Raw genomic sequence first — 19,486 nt, forward strand, 5'->3', positions numbered from 1 at the left:
TTTCTTTAAAAAGTACATGGTACAGTGGAGAGCATCTGCAATCCCAGCAGATACAAGGCAGAAGCAGGAGACTACCAGGAATTCAAGGCCAGGATGGGTTATATAATGAATTTAAGGCTAGCCTGAACTACAGAGTAAAACCTTGTTTCAAGAAACCAAAATTAAAATAAACTCAAAAGACATCTTAGGGCTGAGGATATAGCTTCATGGTAGAGTTTTAGCCTAACATACATAAGAACCTGGGTTTAATTTATATTATAGCACTGCCCCTCCCAAAAAAAACCCCTATATTTGATATCGTTCTACTTTTATGCACATATATACAAAAATTTTTGCACATCATATATAACCTATAGAAAGAGAAAGAAAATTAGAAAGTGTGATTTCTGGAATGACGCTCATGTCATACAAGTTTAGGTAGTATGGGTGGTGGTAATCTGAATAGGTTATGTGCTTCTTTGTACTTTTCCATCCTGCTTGTTTTTTTTTTTTTTTTTTGGTAATGAGTATATGGCAATTAAAAATCCAGCAACCTCCAACTTCACACACAGATGCAGTAGTCAAGACAGTGTGGTATTGACATCAAGTGTAGAAACTGCAGTTAGTGAACTAGAATAGAGAGTACAGCAAAACAGCCCTGTGATAATGGTCACTGGCTTCTAGAACAGATACCCAAACAACTCAGTGGACGGAAACAGCACTTGTTATGAAATGGTTGTGGCAAAAAAAAATAAGGTTTAGATACTGCCCTCAAAATCATATAATGCAGAAATTAGCGAAAAAAAAAAAAAAGAAGGGATGGTGAGATGGCTCAGAGAATAGAGTGTTTGTCATTCAAAGTAGAGGATCTGAGTTCAAGCGCCAGACCTCATATAAAAAGCTGTGACAGGCTTCTGTACTCCCAGCACAGTGATGGCAAGACTAGAGGCAAAACCAGGAGAATTTCATGGAAGCTCATACAAGCACAGCAAAGAACAACAGGGCAAGAATCTAGAGTCAGAAATCCTGTCTCAAATGAAGGCAGCCTAACAGTTGCCCTCTGACTTCTATATACACGCCATGGCACTCACACACCTACACATACTCAAGCACACATTTTTATAACTTAATAATAAAATATACCCACATAGGAAGTGGGCAAAGGATAAGAATGGACCTATCTCCAAAGTAGATATATAAATGACCAATAAAAGCATTAAAAATGGTTATCATCAACATCTATTAGAGAACTGCAAATAAAAACTGTCATGATAGATAATTTTTACCACTAGGGTGGCACATATATATATATATATATATATACACACACACACACACATACATACACATATCTGCCTCCTTTTGTATATATGCTAGCTATACATAAAAGTATATTACCATATATAATATATAGTACTATATATAGATTATATAAAAGAAGGCAACAAGTACTGACAAGTAAGTGGGAAAATGATAGGCTACCCTGGAAAACAGTATGGAAGCGCCTCAGAAATTTGAACACAGAATTTCCATGTCATTCAGTGATTCCACTTCTGGTGTTTGCTCAAAAGAACTGAAAGCAGGTATTTGAACAGGCATTTGTACACTACAGCACTAGGCACAATAGCCAAAACGTTGAAAAGACCCAATCTTCATGTATAAACAGAATGTAGTACATTCATGCAAAGGGATATTTTGCCTTATAAAAGAAGGAAGCTCATTGCTATAACATGAATGACCCTTGAAGTCATTGTGCCAGGTGAGACCAGCCAGATGTAAGGGACAAATACCATACAATTCCACTTTCATAAGGTCCCTAAGTAGTCAAGTTCACAGAAACAGAAAGAATGGGAGCTACCAGAGCCTGGGAGGAAAAAGGAAAGTTGTTGTTGGAAAGTTGTTTAAGAGGTTCAGAGTTTCAGTTTAGGGTAATGAAAAAATTCTAAAGACAGCCAGGCGTGGTGGCACACACCTTTAATCTCAGCACTTGGGAGTCAGAGGTAGGAGGATCACCGTGAATTCGAGGCCACCCTGAGACTACATAGTGAGACCCTACCTCAAAAAACCAAAAAATAAAAAATAATTTAAAAAATCCTAAAGAAACATGGACTTCCAGTTAAGTTGGCAGTGTAGGAACCATGCCAAAGCAGCCTAGAGGAGAAAAAAAAGCAAAACTAACTAAATAAATTTTTTTTAAGAACAAGCAAAATACACTCTTCTACTAAAAAGTGAGGTGTATAAGAAATTATCAACTGTAGCAGAGAAGTAGGAGAGATCCAGAGCATCTAGAGACCACAGAAGCAGGCAAAAGCAGCTCCAGCAGTGGTAGAACCAGGTCCATGTGGCCACAGCCACCAGGCTTGGCTTTAGCCGCAGGAAAAGCCAGGTGAGGGGTTTCTCCACTCATACCTGAGCTTCTACCAAACTTAAGAAATGTGAAGGGAGGATGGCAGGGACCAGTGGAGGAGTGGCTTGTGAGGAAAGGGATCTCAATGACCAGTGGGAGAATGTGAGCCAATATCCACAGCCTCCCTTCCCCCACTGCTAGAGCCAGCACCAGCAAGCAACAGAGACCTGGGTAAGGGAGCTCACCTACACAACACCAGGCACTGGTGACCTGAGCAGTGATCCAGTGCCAATGCAGACACAGGAAGCCTTTAGAACACCATACAGACAAAACCTAGAAAGAACCTCTCTTTGCCATATGATAATTAAACTACCAAACATACAAACCAAAGAAAATATATTGAAGTCAGTTAGAAAAATCAAGTCCCATACAAAGGCAAGTCCATCAGGATCACAGGAGATTACTCAACGTAAACTTTAAAAGCCAGAAGGGCTTGGAGTGATGCATTCCAAGCTCTGAAAGATAACAACTGTCAACCAAAGTTACTTTATCCTAATAAGCTATTTATTCAAATAGATGGAAAATAAGGACATTCCATAACAAAAGCAGGCTAAAAGAGTATTTGAAGACAAAACTAGCTTTACAGTAAATACTTGAAAGGATCCCCCATGTTGAAGAGAAAGAAAAGCACACATATAAGAAACCTGGAAAAAACAAACCATACTCAAATACTAGTTAACACAAGAAAGAAAAGGTAAAACTGGAAGAAATACACAAGAAAAATGGCAAAAATAAACACACACCTTTCAATAATATCTCTTAATATCAACAGCCTCAATGGCCCAACCAAAAGATATAGGTTTGAAGACTAGATTAAAAAGCAGGATCCTTCAATTTGTTGCCTCCAAGAAACTCATTTTTCTACAAAGAAGGGACACTATCTTAAGGTGAAAGGTTGGAAAATGGTGTTTCAAGCAAATGGACCTAGAAAACAAGCAGAGGTTGCTATCATTATCTGACAAGGTAGACTTCAGTCCAACATTAGTAAGGAAAGATAAGGAAGGTCACTTTATATTGATTAAAGGCACACTCCAACAGGAGGACATTGCAATCCTAAACATATATGCAAGTAACATAGGGGGCTCCCAACTTCATCAAACAAATGCTATTAGAACTAAGGTCACAGATAGCACCCAACAGTTGTACTGGGTGACTTTAAAACTCCACTCTCATCAATTGACAGGTCAACCCAGCAAAAAATAAAGAGAGAGGCATCTGGATTAAATGAGGTCATAGAACAAACAGACCTAACAGGTATATACAGGACATTTCATCCAAAATGCTGCAGAACACACATTCTTTTTAGCAGCACATGGAACATTCTCTACAACAGACCATATATTAGGACACAAGGCAAATCTTAAATACAGGAAAATTGAAATAATTCCTTGCACTCTATCTGATCACAATGATATCAACCTATAAATCAATAGCAAGAAAAGCTATAGAACATATACAAAATCATGGAAACTAAACAATACACTACTAAATGATGAATGGGTCAATGAAGATATCAAGAAGGAAATAAAAAAATTCATAGAGTCAATTGATAATGAGAACACAACATATCAAAACCTTTGGGACACAATGAAGGCAGTCCTAAGAGGGAAATTGATAGCTTTAAGTGCCTATATTAAAGAAATTATAAAGATTGCAAGTAAACAACTCAATGCATCACCTTAAAGCCTTGGAAAAAGAATATGGCAAACCGACAATCAGTAGATGGGAAGAAATAATAAAGATTAGCACAGAAATTAAGGAAATAGAAACAAACAACAACAACAAAAAAAAAACAAGAAAAAAAATCCAAAGAATCAATGAAACAAAGAGTTGGCTCTTTGAAAGGATAAACAAGATTGATAAATCCTTAGCAAATGTGACCAAAAGAAAGAGAGAAGAGACATAAGTTAATAAAATTAGAGATGAAAAGGCACCATCACAACAGATATCAGAGAAATTCAAAAAAACCATAGGGATATACTATAAAAACAAATATTCAACTACATTTGAAAATCTGAAATAAATGGATGATTTCCTTGATTTATATGACCTCCCTAAATTAAATCAAGATGAGATTAATCACTTAAACAGTCCTATGACAAATATGGAGATAAAAGCAGTTATGAAAAGTCTCCCAAATAACAAAAAGTACAGGCCCAGATGGATTCACTGGTGAATTTTGCCATGTCCTTCATTGAAGAACTAACACCAATGCTTCCTAAACTTTTTCATAACTAGAAAAAGAAGGAATCCTACCAAACTCCTTCTACAAAGACAGCATCACCCTGATACCAAAACCAGGCAAATATAAAACAAAAAAGGAAAATCACAGACCAATCTTCCTCAGGAATACAGATGCAAAAATTCTCAACAAAATACTAGAAAACAGAATACAATAATATATCAGAAAGATCATTCACTATCAAATAGGCATCCCAGAGATGCATGGATGGTTCAACAAATGCAAATCAATAAATATATTATTTAAATGGGCTGAAGGACAAAAATCACATGATCATCTCATTAGATGCAGAAAAAGCATGTGACAAAATCCAACACCCCTTCATGATAAAAGTCCTACAGAGACTGGGAATATAAGGAACATATCTCAACATAATAAAGGCTATGTATGACAAACCTACAGCCAGCATAATACTAAAAGGAAAAAACTTGAAGCTTTTCCACTAAAATCAGGAACAAGACAAGGGTGTCCACTGTTATTTAATATAGTACTGGAAGTCTTACCCATAGCAATTAGGCAAGAGACATACATAAATGGGATACAAATTGGAAAGGAAGAGATCAAGTTATCATTATTTGCAGATAACATGATTCTATACATAAAGGACCCTAAACACTCTATTAGCAAACTGTTAGAGCTGATAAACACCTACAGCCATGTGGCAGGATACAAAATAAACACACAGTAATAAGTAGCCTTCCCATATGCTAACAACAAACACACAGAGGATGAAATCAGTGAATCACTCCCATTCACAATTGCATCAAAATAAATAAATAAATAAAATAAAGTACCTTGAATAAACCTAACCAAGGAAGTGAAGTCTTTCTACAACAAAAACTTTAAAACACTCAAGCGAGAAATTGCAGGAGACCCTGGGAAGTGGAAAGATATCCCTGTTCTTGGGTCAGAAAAATCAATATTGTGAAAATGACAATCTTACCAAAAGCAATCTACACATTTAATGCAATCCCCATCAAAATTCCAATGGCAGGCCGGGCATGGTGGCACATGCCTTTAACCCCAGCATTTGGGAGGCAGAGTTAGGAGGACTGTCATGAGTTCGAGGCCACTCTGAGACTCCATAGTGAATTCCAGGTCAGCCTGGACTAGAGTGAGACCTTACTTCCTAAAACTAAAAAAGAAAAAAAAATCCAATGGCATTCTTCATGGAAATAGAAAAAATAATCCAAAAATTAATATGGAAGCACAAAAACCTCAAATATCTAAAACAATACTGAGCAACAAAAATAAGGCTGGTGTATCACCATACCTGATTTTACCCTATCCTATAGAACCATAGTAACAAAAACATCGTGGTACTGGCACAAAAACAGACATGTAGAGCAATAGAACAGACTAGAAAACCGAGATGTAAGTCCGGGTAGCTACAGCCACCTGATCTTTGATAAAAATGCCAAAAATACTCAATGGAGGAAAGACAGCCTCTTCAGCAAATGGTGTTGGGAAAACTGGATATGTATCTACAGAAGGATGAAAATAGATCCTTATCTCTCTCCATGCACAAGAATTAAGTCCAAATGGAGCAAAGACCTTAACATCAGACCTGAAACTCTGAAACTGCTAGAGGAAAAAGTAGGGGAAACCCCTCAACATATTGGTCTTGGCAAAGACTTTCTGAACATAACCCCAATTGCTCAGGCAATAAAACCACAGATTAACCACTGGGACCCCATGAAATTATAGAACTTTTGTACAGCAAAGAACATGGTGAATAGAGCAAAGAGGCAACCTACAGAATGGGAGAAAATCTTTGGCAGCTATACACCTGATAGAGGATTAATCTCTAGGACATACAAAGAACTCAAAAAAGAAAAAATAATAAGAAATCAAACAAGCCAATTAAGAAATGATATATGGAGCTAAATAGAACTCTCAAAAGAAGAAATACCGATGGTATATAAACATCTAAAAAGATGTTCTATATCCCTAGTCATCAGGGAAATACAGATTAAACTACATTGAGATTTCATCTCACTCCTGTCAGATTAGCTACCATCCTGAAAACAAATGACCATAAATGCTGGAAAGCATATGGAAACAGAGGAACCCTCCTACACTGTTGGTGAGAATGCAATCTGGTCCAGCCATTGTGGCAACCAGTGTGGAGTTTCCTGAGCTAAAAACAGATCTACCATATGACCCAGCTATATCATTCCTAGGCATATATCCTAAGGACTCATCTCACTACCTTAGAGACACTTGGTCAACCATGTTTACTGCTGCTCTATTCACAATAGCTAGGAAATGGAACCAGCCTAGATGTCCCTCAACTGATGAGTGGATAATGAAGATGCACATTTACACAATGGAGTTCTACTCAGTAGAAAACGAAACCAAATTATGTAATTTGCAGGAAAATGGATGGATCTGTAAAGGATCATACTAAGTGATGTAACCCAGGCCCAGAAAGCCAAACATCACATGTTTTCTCTTATATGTGGATTCTAGCTACAAATGATTTGACTTCTATGTGAGTAGGAAGAAAACTCAGTAACAGAGGCCAGTAAGCTAGAAAGGAGATATAAAATAGAAATGGAGGGAGGGGGGACTTAATAGGATACTATTATATATATGTAAGTAGAAGAACAGAGGAATGGGGGTGAGAAGGCCCAAGTGAGGTCAGGGGAAGAAATTGAGTAAAGGAAAGGTAGAGGGAGGGCTAATCAAAATCTAACAGGATAAAAATAAATTATAAGGAAACCTGCTTCTTTGGACAATGGAACACTCAGAAGCCATAGGTTGTTACTAGAACATTTTCAGTGCCATGGATGGGATACCTTCCAGGGAGTTGTTGTCCAGGGAGGTCCCTGATACTCCCAAAACATTACAGGCCATTGCCAAGGCCCTTGGTTTCCTACCAGGAATAGATGGTAAGATCCTACTGCTGAAGATTCTACATACTTGGGCTACAAGGTCACTGAGAAGTCCTTCTGGAGCTGAGCTGAAAACCTCCTCCATGTAAACCAGCTGATAGAAAATGCCATACTGCATGCATTTCAATTGCAGGGAAAGAAATCACCAGTGAACACGTAAACACCAGTGAGAAGTGAACAGTGGACACGGCAAGCATTATATCTGGCCAGTCAGGCCAAATGAGCCAATGGGTGTAATAATGGTATGTCTGTTATGGGGGATACCAACTGCCCTCTAATTGGACTGGAGGCCCACTCCAAATACATCCCCGATACTGAAAACCTACAAGTGTAGTCATGAGCCTTAGGGGTGTAACGTCTGCTGTTGTTTGGCTAAATGTATATACTATGTTCACCAAACTGTAAGCACTCCTCTTACTGCTTATACCCACATATTACTGCTACTCTCACTTTTGGTTAGAGAATCTTCTCTCAGATGGCAATGACCTTGGGATGACTCTGAAGGCATCATGGTGCTGAGAAAAAGTGACAGAGGAGTGCTTAGCATTGCAACATCTCTATCACACCGTCCAAGGCTCAGGGTCCATTGCAGAAGAGGTGGCAGAAAGAATATAAGAGCCAAAGGGTAGGACACCTTACAATGTGCTTCTTCAGACACAAAATGGCCTGAATATCCATGACCTCACACTGCCTGACACTACCTACACAAGACCATAATGATAGGAGGAAAAGACCATGACATCAAAATAAAAGAGAGATTGATTGAGAGGGGGAGGGGATATGATAGAGAGTGGAGGTTCAAAGGGGAAAGTGGGGGGAGGGAGAGAATTACCATGGGATATTGTTTACAGTTGTGGAAGTTGTCAATAAAAAAAATAATAAACTAAAACTTAGGGATAGACAGTCCTTAACACAAGTCTGATGCTACTCAAAGGTTGAGTTCCTCATGACCACAACATAAATGCATTTCCCAGCTCTACTGTAAAAAAGAAAAGAAAGATGAGGGTAGTGGTTGCACAAAAATGTGCATGAGTGTAATTCTATTCAATGGCACAGCTAAAATGACAAATTTTATACTATGTATACTTTAGCACAATGAGAACAATTTAAATTTAATTTAAAAACAGGAACACAACTCAGAAGTGAAAAGAGGGAGAACCACTTGAGCCAAGGATTCTAAGACTAGCCCAAGCAACAGAGTAACACAAGATCTTACAAAATGAAATAAACAGGAAGAAGTGCTGATACTTGCTTAATGAACCTGAAAATGTGCCATCACGTATTGGTGAAATAAAAGGCATGAAAGGGATAGAAAAGAAACAGTCATAGATGAAAACATGGCATCACCACTGACAGCTAAGAGTAGAGAAGAGGCTGACACATACCTGCTTAGCTAGGATGAGTCAAAGCTATGGTAGCTGAGACAAAAAGGGCAAGAGGAGACACATATAAATGGTGTCAGACAGAGGAATAGCAGGAGTGTGTTGTTTTATAGGGTCACATAGGTTACAACTGTTTATATCACTACGTACAAACAGCTTAGGTTTCCACTTGATCCTGAGCTACAGGCAGTTTATGCTCCCCCTAAAACACTGTTCTAGCATCTGCTTCATTAACTTGCTCTTTCTCCACTTGTGTGACATTGTAAATCCTCTTTCTGTTTTTGGTACTGGCATAATCTAATCCCCACACTTTATAGTTATAAGCATGAATTTATAAGAACCCCATGAATTACCTGGGAAAGAATTAACTGCCCATGAAACTTGTGCACAAATTTTCTTAAAAATGAAAAATAGGTTTCATCTCCAAGTCTTTTGGCAAGGAACCGAAGAAGGAAGTAGCCCTGGGAAAGCAAATGAAGAAAGGCATAAAAGAAGTTGTACAACAGGAGTTCATCACAAAAATGCTTGCCTTATACATCAAACCTAACTTACATCTAGAACTTGCTGCATTCTCTGCCCCAGGCCGCTCTTTACATGCTGACCAAGGAGAAAGGAATGGCTATCAGGGTGGATTAGGAAGCCAAATGATAATGTCATTGCCACCTCTGCTCTGACTTTGAAATGGAGAGGGCAGTACCTCTCCTAAGAAAGACACTTGTGTGTGTGTGTGTGTGTTTACATCTGTATAGATGCATGTTTGTGCATATGGAGATCAAAGCTCAATGTCAGGGGTTTTTCTTTACAGCTTGTCATTTCAGACTGGAGACCTGGTTTCTCACAAACCCTAGCACTCACCAATCCCACTAGGTTAGCTAGCCAGTGAGACCTAGGGATTCTCTGTCTCCGTCTCTCCAGTGCTGATATTACAGGTATGCACAGTCATGCCTGGCCTTCTAGAAAGGCCCTTTTTTCTTCTTATCACCACAACCTAGAGTGGTGAGGAGAGCTAAAAGGCAGGGCCTCGACCCTCATATTCTGCCCATTAAGATGCCATTACAGGGTGGATAACTGCTTATACTATCTCAGGCATGTTACCAATCTTTACTGTAGTGTGGCTTCAGAAATGCTACCCTGTAACAACTGTCTGCTACCATTTGCCATGCTTACCTTTAGGTAGTGAACCTGCATGAAGCCCTTCTCTGGATTGAGTCCATGCTTGACGACAGATGCTCCTGAATCACTCACATGGCCAGTGTTCTCCTTGTTGGGTCTGAAACAATGCAGGACCAGCTTCTTAAAGTTCGACACACTCAGAACAAACTAAGCACAGCTAATGCACTGTGCCCAGTGCCTCATTTCAGCTCAGGAGTGCCAGGTATAACATAGAACACTTTATATCACAGACACACACCGGACAAGAAGGGATTTGTATTCCAGCTGGCAACCTGAGGTTGGCTACTGGCAATATTTTATATCATCTTATCCAACATGAAAGCCTGCCAGAGCCTCAAGGAATCTATGCTTCAGTATGAATTATTTAAGAATCTATACCCCCCTTTTCTGGTGAGGATGATGGATTGGGAAATACAAAGAAAAATATAGCTTTACTATATAAAAAGTTTATATATATATAAACTTTTATATGATATATATATGACATATTCTGAGAAGCCTTAGTGTTGTCTACATCTCTGAAGTTGCATTTAATAATTAAGTTTCCTTTAAGAAAGATATATTTGCATTCTAAACTTTAGAGTCACAGATAAGGCTCCAACAGTTGTTTTTAGGACATTAATAATCACTCAACTGATTTTCTCACTTCACCAGGGAGACAAAAGAGGAACATGAGGAAGTTAGGTCTGCATGCCAGGGCTGACTGACTGGCCCCACAGTGACACTCTGGTTTAAGCAAGGGTCTCCTTATTACCCAACTGGGTCTTTTCCCACATAGGCTCAGCTCTAAACACTAGGAAAGCCTATTTTATAAAATGTAACAGACCCTTGGAGCCACCTAGTAAAGACTGCTCCATGTTCACGTGGCTTCAGGAACAGCTAAGATCAAAAGGAGTGACAGGTAAAGGACAGACTACTGTGTGCGCGGCAGTTATGACAAGAGGGTTGGAGCACCACAAGTGGGGCTTAACTTGAAAATAGTAGGGGAGCCTAGGGCACGGTGCAGAGCTCTGAGAGACTTAAAGAACTGGATTTGGATACCAACTCTCCCTCCTCTTTCTTCTTTCTCATTGTGTCTGTGTCTAGTCTGCATGCATGCAGGTATGCATCTAGAGGCCAGTCCCTATCAGGTGCCTTCCTTAATTGCTCTTCGCCTTATTTTTCAACAGAGGGTCTCTCAGTGAACCAGGTAGACAATGGATTCACCTAAACTATTCAGCCAGCAGGCCCCGCCCCAGAGATCCTATTTATGCCTCCTATCCCAGGGATTACAGGTATGTGCTGAAATGCCCAGTTAAAGATGTGCATGCTCCCAGAGCTCTCCCCAACTCAAGAAACGTGAAGGGAGAGCGACAGTAAACAACGGAGGAGCAGATCATGAGGAAGAAGAACATGTGGAACAGCGAGAGAACTAGAGCAGCTGCGGCTCCCCCCCCCCCCCCCCACCGCCTGTGCCCAACTCCAGCGAACAGAGCTGCAGTCCCGGGACCTGACCATGCCAACTTGAGCCGACAGCGGGACCCAAGCAGGAGCAGAGTCCAGCAGCAACATCAGCAGCTCTGGCACAGGTAACAGTGGCCCCATTAGCAGCAGACCCAGTAGTGGCAGCAGCGGCAGACTCAGCAGCAGCAGCTTCAGTGGGAGCAGCGGCAGTGCACCCAGAAGCACCAGCTTCAGTGGACCCAGCAGCAGCAGCAACAGACCCAGCAGAGGCAGCAGCAGTTCCAGCAGCAGGTGTGCTGATCTGCAGGGCCACACTTGCCAGGCTCAGTTTGCCCTGCAGGAAAAGCCAGTGCCCAACTCCAGAAATCAGAACAGCAGCCCGACAACCCAGGCAGCAACTTGACTGAAACCAAAATCATCCAAGGTAACTGGGATTGCACCAGGGAAGGGTCTCACTTGGTCACAAGCTGACTTGGATACCTCAACAGACCAGAAATCTTAACCTCTTTGTTGACAGAGGATCTGATTGTTATAATAACTACTCTTGCATACATACTTGGGGCTGTTTTTGATTGAATGTGTACAGTGTTTAGTTAACTTTTAGAATCTACCTGTATTTTATTCCACTCAGCCTACTTGAATACTCCCATAGCAGGGAAACTTAACCCCTAGGAGCACCTTTGTAGATACTCTGAGAGTCTTAAGAGCCACACCTAACACCTTAAGCTCCTACTCTGAAAATATACAACATCAAATCAATTGATACAGCTAAGAATACCCAGCTAGCTACAAAATCCAAGCATTAACTTAATCCAAGATGCAAAAATACATACATTATAACACAAGAAACACTAAAAAGCAAGACGATATAAATCCACCTAAAAGTATTAATGCATCAGAAATGACCTCCAGTGAGAATGAGTTAGAGGAAATGCCTGAGAAAAATTTCAAAAGAATGATTGTAAATATGTTCAAAGAAGTCAGAGAACAAATCAAAGGAGTCAAAGAGGAACTCAAAGAGGAAATCAAAGGAAACAAAGAAAATGCAGGACACCAATTTCATGAAATAAAGAAGGCAATACAAGACATAAATAAGGAAATATAAATAATAAAGAAAAACCAGTCAGAATTACTAGCAATGAAGAACACAGTTAATGATATAAAAAACTCTGTAGAAAATCTCACCAGTAGACTGGATGAAGGAGAGGACAGAAGATCTAAGCTAGAAGACCAGGTGGCAGATCTAATACAGTCCAACAAAGAGAAAGACAAACTTATAGAAAAGTATGAGTGGGAATTTCAAGATATTTGGGACCCTATGAAAAGATCAAATATAAGAATTCAGGGCATAGTAGAAGGAGAAGAATTCCACTCCAAAGGCATAGTAGGCGTCTTCAACAAAATCATAGAAGAAATTTCCCCTAAATCGGGAAAGAGGTGCCAATGCAGATACAGGAAGCCTTTAGAACCCCAAACAGACAAAACCTGGAAAGATCCTCCCCTCGCCATATTATAATCAAACTTCCAAACACAGAAACCAAAGAAAAAATATTGAAAGCAGTTAGAGAGAAAAATCAAGTTACCTACAAAAGCAAGCCCATCAGGATTACAACAGATTATTCAACACAAACTTTAAAAGCCACAGGGGCTTGGAGTGATATATTCCAAGTTCTAAAAGATAACAACTGTCAACCAAGGTTATTTTATCCTGCAAAGCTATCCATTCAAATAGACGGAGAATTAAGGACATTCCATGACAAAAGCAGGTTAAAGGAGTATTTGAAGACAAAACCAGCTCTACAGAAAATACTTGATAGAATCCTCCATGCTGAAGAAAAGGAAAAGCACACATATAAGGAACCTAGAAAAAACAAGCAATACTCAAATACTAGTTAACACAAGAGAGCACAGGTAGAACCAGAACCACAAAAAAAAAAAAAAAAAAAGGCAAACATAAATACACACCTTTCAATAATATCTCTTAATATCAACGGCCTCAATGCCCCAACGAAGAGACATAGATTTGCAGACTGGGTTAAAAAGCAGGATCCTACAATTTGTTGTCTCCAAGAAACTCACCTTTCAACAAAGGATAGACATTATCTTAGGGCGAAAGGTTGGAAGACGGTGTTTCAAGCAAATGGGCCTAGAAAACAAGCAGGGGTTGCTATCCTAATATCTGACAAGGTAGACTTTAGTCCAACGTTAGTCAAGAAAGATAAGGAAGGTCACTTTATATTGATTAAGGGTACACTCCAACAGGAGGACATTACAATCCTAAATATATATGCACCTAACATGGGGGCTCCCAAATTCATCAAACAAACACTATTAAAACTAAGGTCACAGATAACACCAAACACAGTGGGGGTGGGTGACTTTAACACCCCACTCTCATCAATTGACAGGTCATCCCGGAAAAAAATAAACAGAGAGGCATCTGGACTAAATGAGGTCATAGAAGGAATGGCCCTAACAGATATATACAGGACATTTCATCGAAAGGCTGCAGAATATACATTCTTTTCAGCAGCACATGGAACATTCTCTATAACAGACCATATCTTAGGACACAAAGCAAATCGTAACAAATTCAGGAAAATTGAAATAATTCCTTGCATTTTATCTGACCACAATGGAATTAAACTACAAATCAGTAGCAAGAAAGGCTATAGAGCATACACAAAATCATGGAAACTAAACAATACACTACGAAATCATGAATGGGTCAATGAAAAAATCAAGAAGGAAATCAAAAAATTTATAGAGTCAAATGATAATGAGAATACAACATATCAAAATCTCTGGGACACAATGAAGTCAGTTTTAAGAGGTAAATTTATAGCCTTAAGTGCCTATATTAAGAAATTAGAAAGGTCACAAGTAAATGACCTAATGCTTCACCTTAAAGCCTTGGAAAAAGAAGAACAAGGCAAACCAAAAATCAGTAGATGGGAAGAAATAATAAAGATTAGGGCAGAAATTAATGAAATAGAAACAAAAAGAACAATCCAAAGAATTAATGAAACAAAGAGTTGGTTCTTTGAAAGGATAAACAAGATTGATAAACCCTTAGCAAATCTGACCAAAAGAAAGAGAGAAGAGACACAAATTAATAAAATCAGAGATGAAAAAGGTAATATCAAAACAGATTCCAGAGAAATACAAAAAATCATAGGGACATACTATAAAAGCATATACTCCACAAAGTATGAAAATCTGAAAGAAATGGATGATTTCCTTGATTTATATGACCTACCTAAATTAAACCAAAATGAGATTAATCACTTAAATAGACCTATAACAAACATGGAGATCCGAATAGTTATCAATAATCTCCCAACTAAAAAAAGCCCAGGCCCAGATGGATTCTCTGCTGAATTTTACCAGACCTTTAAGGAAGAGCTAACACCATTGCTTCTTAAGCTTTTCCAAAGGAAATAGAAAAAGAAGGAATTCTACCAAACTCCTTCTATGAGGCCAGCATTACCCTGGTACCAAAACCAGGCAAAGATAGAACAAAAAAAGAAAATTACAGACCAATCTCCCTCATGAACATAGATGTAAAAATTCTCAACAAAAGATTGGACAACAGAATACAAGAGTATATCAAAAAGATCATTCACCTTGACCAAGTAGGCTTTATCCCAGAGATGCAGGGATGGTTTGATATACGCAAATCTATAAATGTAATACATTATATAAATGGGTTGAAGGACAAAAATCACATGATCATCTCATTGGACGCAGAGAAAACATTTGACAAAATCCAACATCCCTTCATGATAAAAGTCCTACAGAGACTGGGAATAGAAGGAACATATCTCAATATAATAAAAGCTACTTATGACAAGCCTACAGCCAACATATTACACATTAGTGGAAGCTTTTCCACTAAAATCAGGAATAAGACAAGGGTGTCCACTGTCCCCACTTTTATTTAATATAGTTTTAGAAGTCTTGGCCATAGCAATAAGGCAAGAGAGACACATAAAAAGGATACAAATTGGAAAGGAAGAGATCAAGTTATCATTATTTGCATATGACATGATTCTATACATAAAGGACCCTAAAGACTCTACTAGCAAACTGTTAGAGCTGATAAAAACCTACAGCCATGTAGCAGGATACAAAATAAATACACAGAAATCAGTAGCCTTCATATATACTAACAACAAACACACAGAGGATGAACTCAGAGAATCACTCCCATTCACAGTTGCATCAAAAAAAAATAATAAAGTACCTTGGAATAAACCTAACCAAGGAAGTAAAGAACCTCTGCAATGAGAACTTTAAAACATTCAAGCGAGAAATTGCAGAAGACACTAGAAAGTGGAGAAACATCCCCTGTTCCTGGATTGGAAGAATCAATATTATGAAAATGGCAATCTTACCAAAAGCAATCTACACATTTAATGCAATCCCTATCAAAATTCCAAAAGCATTCTTCATGGAAATAGAAAAAACAATCCAAAAATTCATTTGGAATCACAAAAAACCTCGAATATCTAAAATAATCCTAAGCAACAAAAATAAGGCTGGTGGTATCACCATACCTGATTTTAACCTATACTACAGAGCCATAGCAACAAAAACAGCATGGTACTGGCACAAAAACAGACATGTAGATCAGTGGAACAGAATAGAGGGCCCAGATGTAAGCCCAAGTAGCTATAGCCACCTGATATTTGATAAAAATGCCAAAAATACCCATTGGAGAAAAGACAGCCTCTTCAGCAAATGGTGTTGGGAAAACTGCATATATATCTGTAGAAGGATGAAAATAGATTCTTCTCTCTCGCCACGTACAAGAATTACGTCCAAATGGATTAAAGACCTTAACAGCAGATGTGAAACTCTGAAACTGCTAGAGGAAAAAGTAGGGGAAACCCTTCAACATATTGGTCTTGGCAAAGACTTTCTGAATACAACCCCAATTGCTCAGGCAATAAAACCACAGATTAATCACTGGGACCTCATGAAATTACAAAGATTTTGCACTGCAAAGGACACAGTGAAAAAACCAAAGAGGCAACCTACAGAATGGGAAAAAATCTGGTTTGAGGCTCGATTCCCCAGGACCCATGTAAGCCAGATGTCCAAGGGGGCGCACGCGTCTGGAGTTCATTTGCAGTGGCTGGAGGCCCTGCCACGCCCATTCTCTCTCTCTCTCTCTCTCTCTCTCTCTCTCTTTCTCGGCCTCTTTCTCTCTCTATCCCTCTCAAATAAATAAATAAAAAGAAAAAATGAAAAAAGAAAAAAAATTCATTCTAGCTGCTTTAGCATAATGAATCCCTGGGTAAGTTTTAGTGGAATATTCCAGAGCACTGTCAGACAAAAGAACCAGCAGGTGCCTAAAGGAGAAATAGAGAGGACCAGCCCTTAGAGCTAACTGCTAGGACTTACAGCTAATCTCAGAGTTTCTTTCTATCGAACCAATGTCCTTTGGCTTTGCAGGCAAATGCCTTACCTGCTAAGCCATCTCTCCATCTTGAGTTTCTTTTCTTAGTTCCTTCAGCCTTGACCTACCTGCATGAGCATACTCGTAAGAGTCACTTGCCCCTTTGGTCTTCATTTAAGATGTCACTGACATACCTTAGTTCTTTCCCTCTGCTCCCATGCTCTTCCTGCGACTATCTATATAAAGAGAGCATGTCACCTCTGCCAGGGAACACCCATGACTTATAATCTTGGGGAAGGACAACTTCTCAAGATACACCCTGAGTTTGTACCAGTTTGTCTAGCCCTTGGAGGAGATGCCCTTGAGCTCTGGGCTTGAAATGCTGGAAGGGGAGGAAATATAATGGTACATTCTGGATCTCACAAGCTCCAGTTCTAAGAGGAGGTTATAGGAGCTGTTTTTCCCTTTGCCTAAAAATGTACTTCCAGAACATATTCTTCTCCTACTCTTCTTCCGCCTCTCCAAATGACAAAGTGTTCCAGAAGATTCCTTTATACAACACCCCCACCAAGCATTCAAGGCCCCCAGAGACTACTTTTAAAGTAGACTTGGCTCTGGAGTGGGCAGCTTGGTACACACAAGCACTGTGTGAAGTCAGCACATGTTTTTCATAAGGCAAGACTCCACCAGCCAAAATGGGAAGTCTCCTTCTCAGTGCTACCTGCATTCTCATAAGCCTAGCTTTGTGCAGACACAAAACATGGGAGAGAGGAGCCAAGCCACACTTGCTCCATGCAACTACATAGCTTCAGCTCTGAGCTGAGGGAGGAAAGCCAGTCTGGTAATGAGCACATTACCTTTCCTTCCAAGAAGTCAAGAGCTAGCACAACAGACCTGCTATGCCAGACATGAAACACTGGCTGCTTTTGGAAGGGAGCAATGATAGAGGAGAAGGGGGAAAGTTTCCAGGATGGGAATAGTCTATTGATCTCAGACTGGGGTAAAGAGTTAAAAAGAATCCTTGTAGCTGGAGAGATGACCTAGTAGGTAAACATTTGCCACTCAAGTGTGAAGACTTGAGTTTGGATCACCAGAAGCCACACAAACCTGGATACAGTGACATGTGTCTATAATCTCAGTGTGCCTATGGCAAGATGGGAGGCAGACAGGAGATTCCCTGGATGATCGACTGGTTCATGTAGTGGCAAACAAACAACCCTGCCTCAAACAAGGAGAAAAGTGAGATCCAACACCCAAGGTTGTGTAGACCTCCACATGATGTGCCCTAACTATAACATATGGGTGTGCACACACACACACACACACACACACACACACACACACACTTAATAAATACTTGATGAAATATAGCAAACACTTATGTGTTTCATTATATATTTCAATTTGAAAGGTGAATTAAAAGCTGAGAATGCTCGCCTGTAATTCTAGTACTTGGGAAGCTGCCACAGGGGAGGATTGCAAGTTTGAGGCCAGCTAGGGATGTACAGTGAGACTCTGTCTCAGCAAAATCAATAAAATCTGAAAAAGAAAAAAAGTGTGTGTGTGTGTATATATATATATATATATATATACATATATATATATATATATACACACACACACACACACACACACATACATACATACATACATGGTGTATATGGTGAGAATAATGGGAAACCAATGTTGAAAAGGAGTTTTGTTGCTTTTGTGCCAGAAACATGGCTAGCAGACAAGAGCAGGAACCTGCTCATGTTGGGGATGAGATTTTGAAAGGATGTTTACTGATCTTACAGAAGAGGAAACTATGATTACTACTGCACTTCTACCACCTGAGCATCATAGAAGGAGCTGTAGCAGCCATCTTGTACCACGAGGCAGTAAATCAATATGCCACAGAGACTGAAAGAGAATAAAAGCAGGTAACTAGCCTTTATGGAATCATTCATCTCTGTGGTGGCCCAGGACCTGCTTATCTTTTGATTTCTATTGTGAGTGGAAAATGAATGCCATATTTAAGTCAACACTGCTTTACTACTCCACCAACTTTACCCAGATTCATTCCTAACAAATGGAACTGGAGCTGTGCTAGCAGTGAACATTTCTGCTTTAGTCCTTGGCCCAGGTACTCTGCCAAGCCCTTCTTATGTGATACCTCCTCCTCCCATGTAAGAACAGGCAAGGCTTTTGAGGATTCACATTTAAGAGCTGAAGGAAGCAATACCTAAAGAAAATCTCAGAGCAGGTTCATGGCAGAACCTGTCAGAACTCAGGCCCAAAAACATACACTGCACCCTGGTACTTCCTTAAGATCCAGGCCCTCACATGGGGCTGGGTCAACCCTGTGCAAAGAGCTGGAGACCTGCGGATTTCCCTCCAGAAGTTCATTTCCTCACCTGTAAAAGTCTGTGATGAGCTCAGATAACATGAAAGCACTTTGATCAAGTGAAAGTGTTCATTAGCCCTTAGTCAGGAAACTCCAGTACTCATTCCTTGGCTAAAGTACATGGAATGTGGGTGATCAAGTTACCAAGGTTGTTTGGGCTCAAATGCCCTTGG

General features: G+C 39.5%; 1 protein-coding gene across 4 annotated transcripts in view; it reads right to left on the reverse strand.

The window, feature by feature from the left end:
- Positions 1-19,486, reverse strand: part of Aopep (aminopeptidase O (putative)) — a 428,441-nt gene that overhangs the window by 127,352 nt on the left and 281,603 nt on the right. For 3 of the 4 annotated variants that reach the window (XM_045144107.1, XM_045144108.1, XR_006635781.1), the window contains exons 8-9: positions 10,075-10,177; positions 9,261-9,368 (exon numbers count right to left, since the gene is read on the reverse strand). The exons of the other annotated variant lie outside the window; for it this stretch is intronic. In XM_045144107.1, the coding sequence (XP_045000042.1) occupies positions 9,261-9,368; positions 10,075-10,177 (211 nt within the window). The remainder of the gene's footprint in view (positions 1-9,260; positions 9,369-10,074; positions 10,178-19,486) is intronic. 4 annotated transcript variants of the gene reach the window in all.

Source organism: Jaculus jaculus, chromosome 2, assembly GCF_020740685.1.
Source record: "Jaculus jaculus isolate mJacJac1 chromosome 2, mJacJac1.mat.Y.cur, whole genome shotgun sequence".
Classification (NCBI taxonomy): Eukaryota; Metazoa; Chordata; class Mammalia; order Rodentia; family Dipodidae; genus Jaculus; species Jaculus jaculus.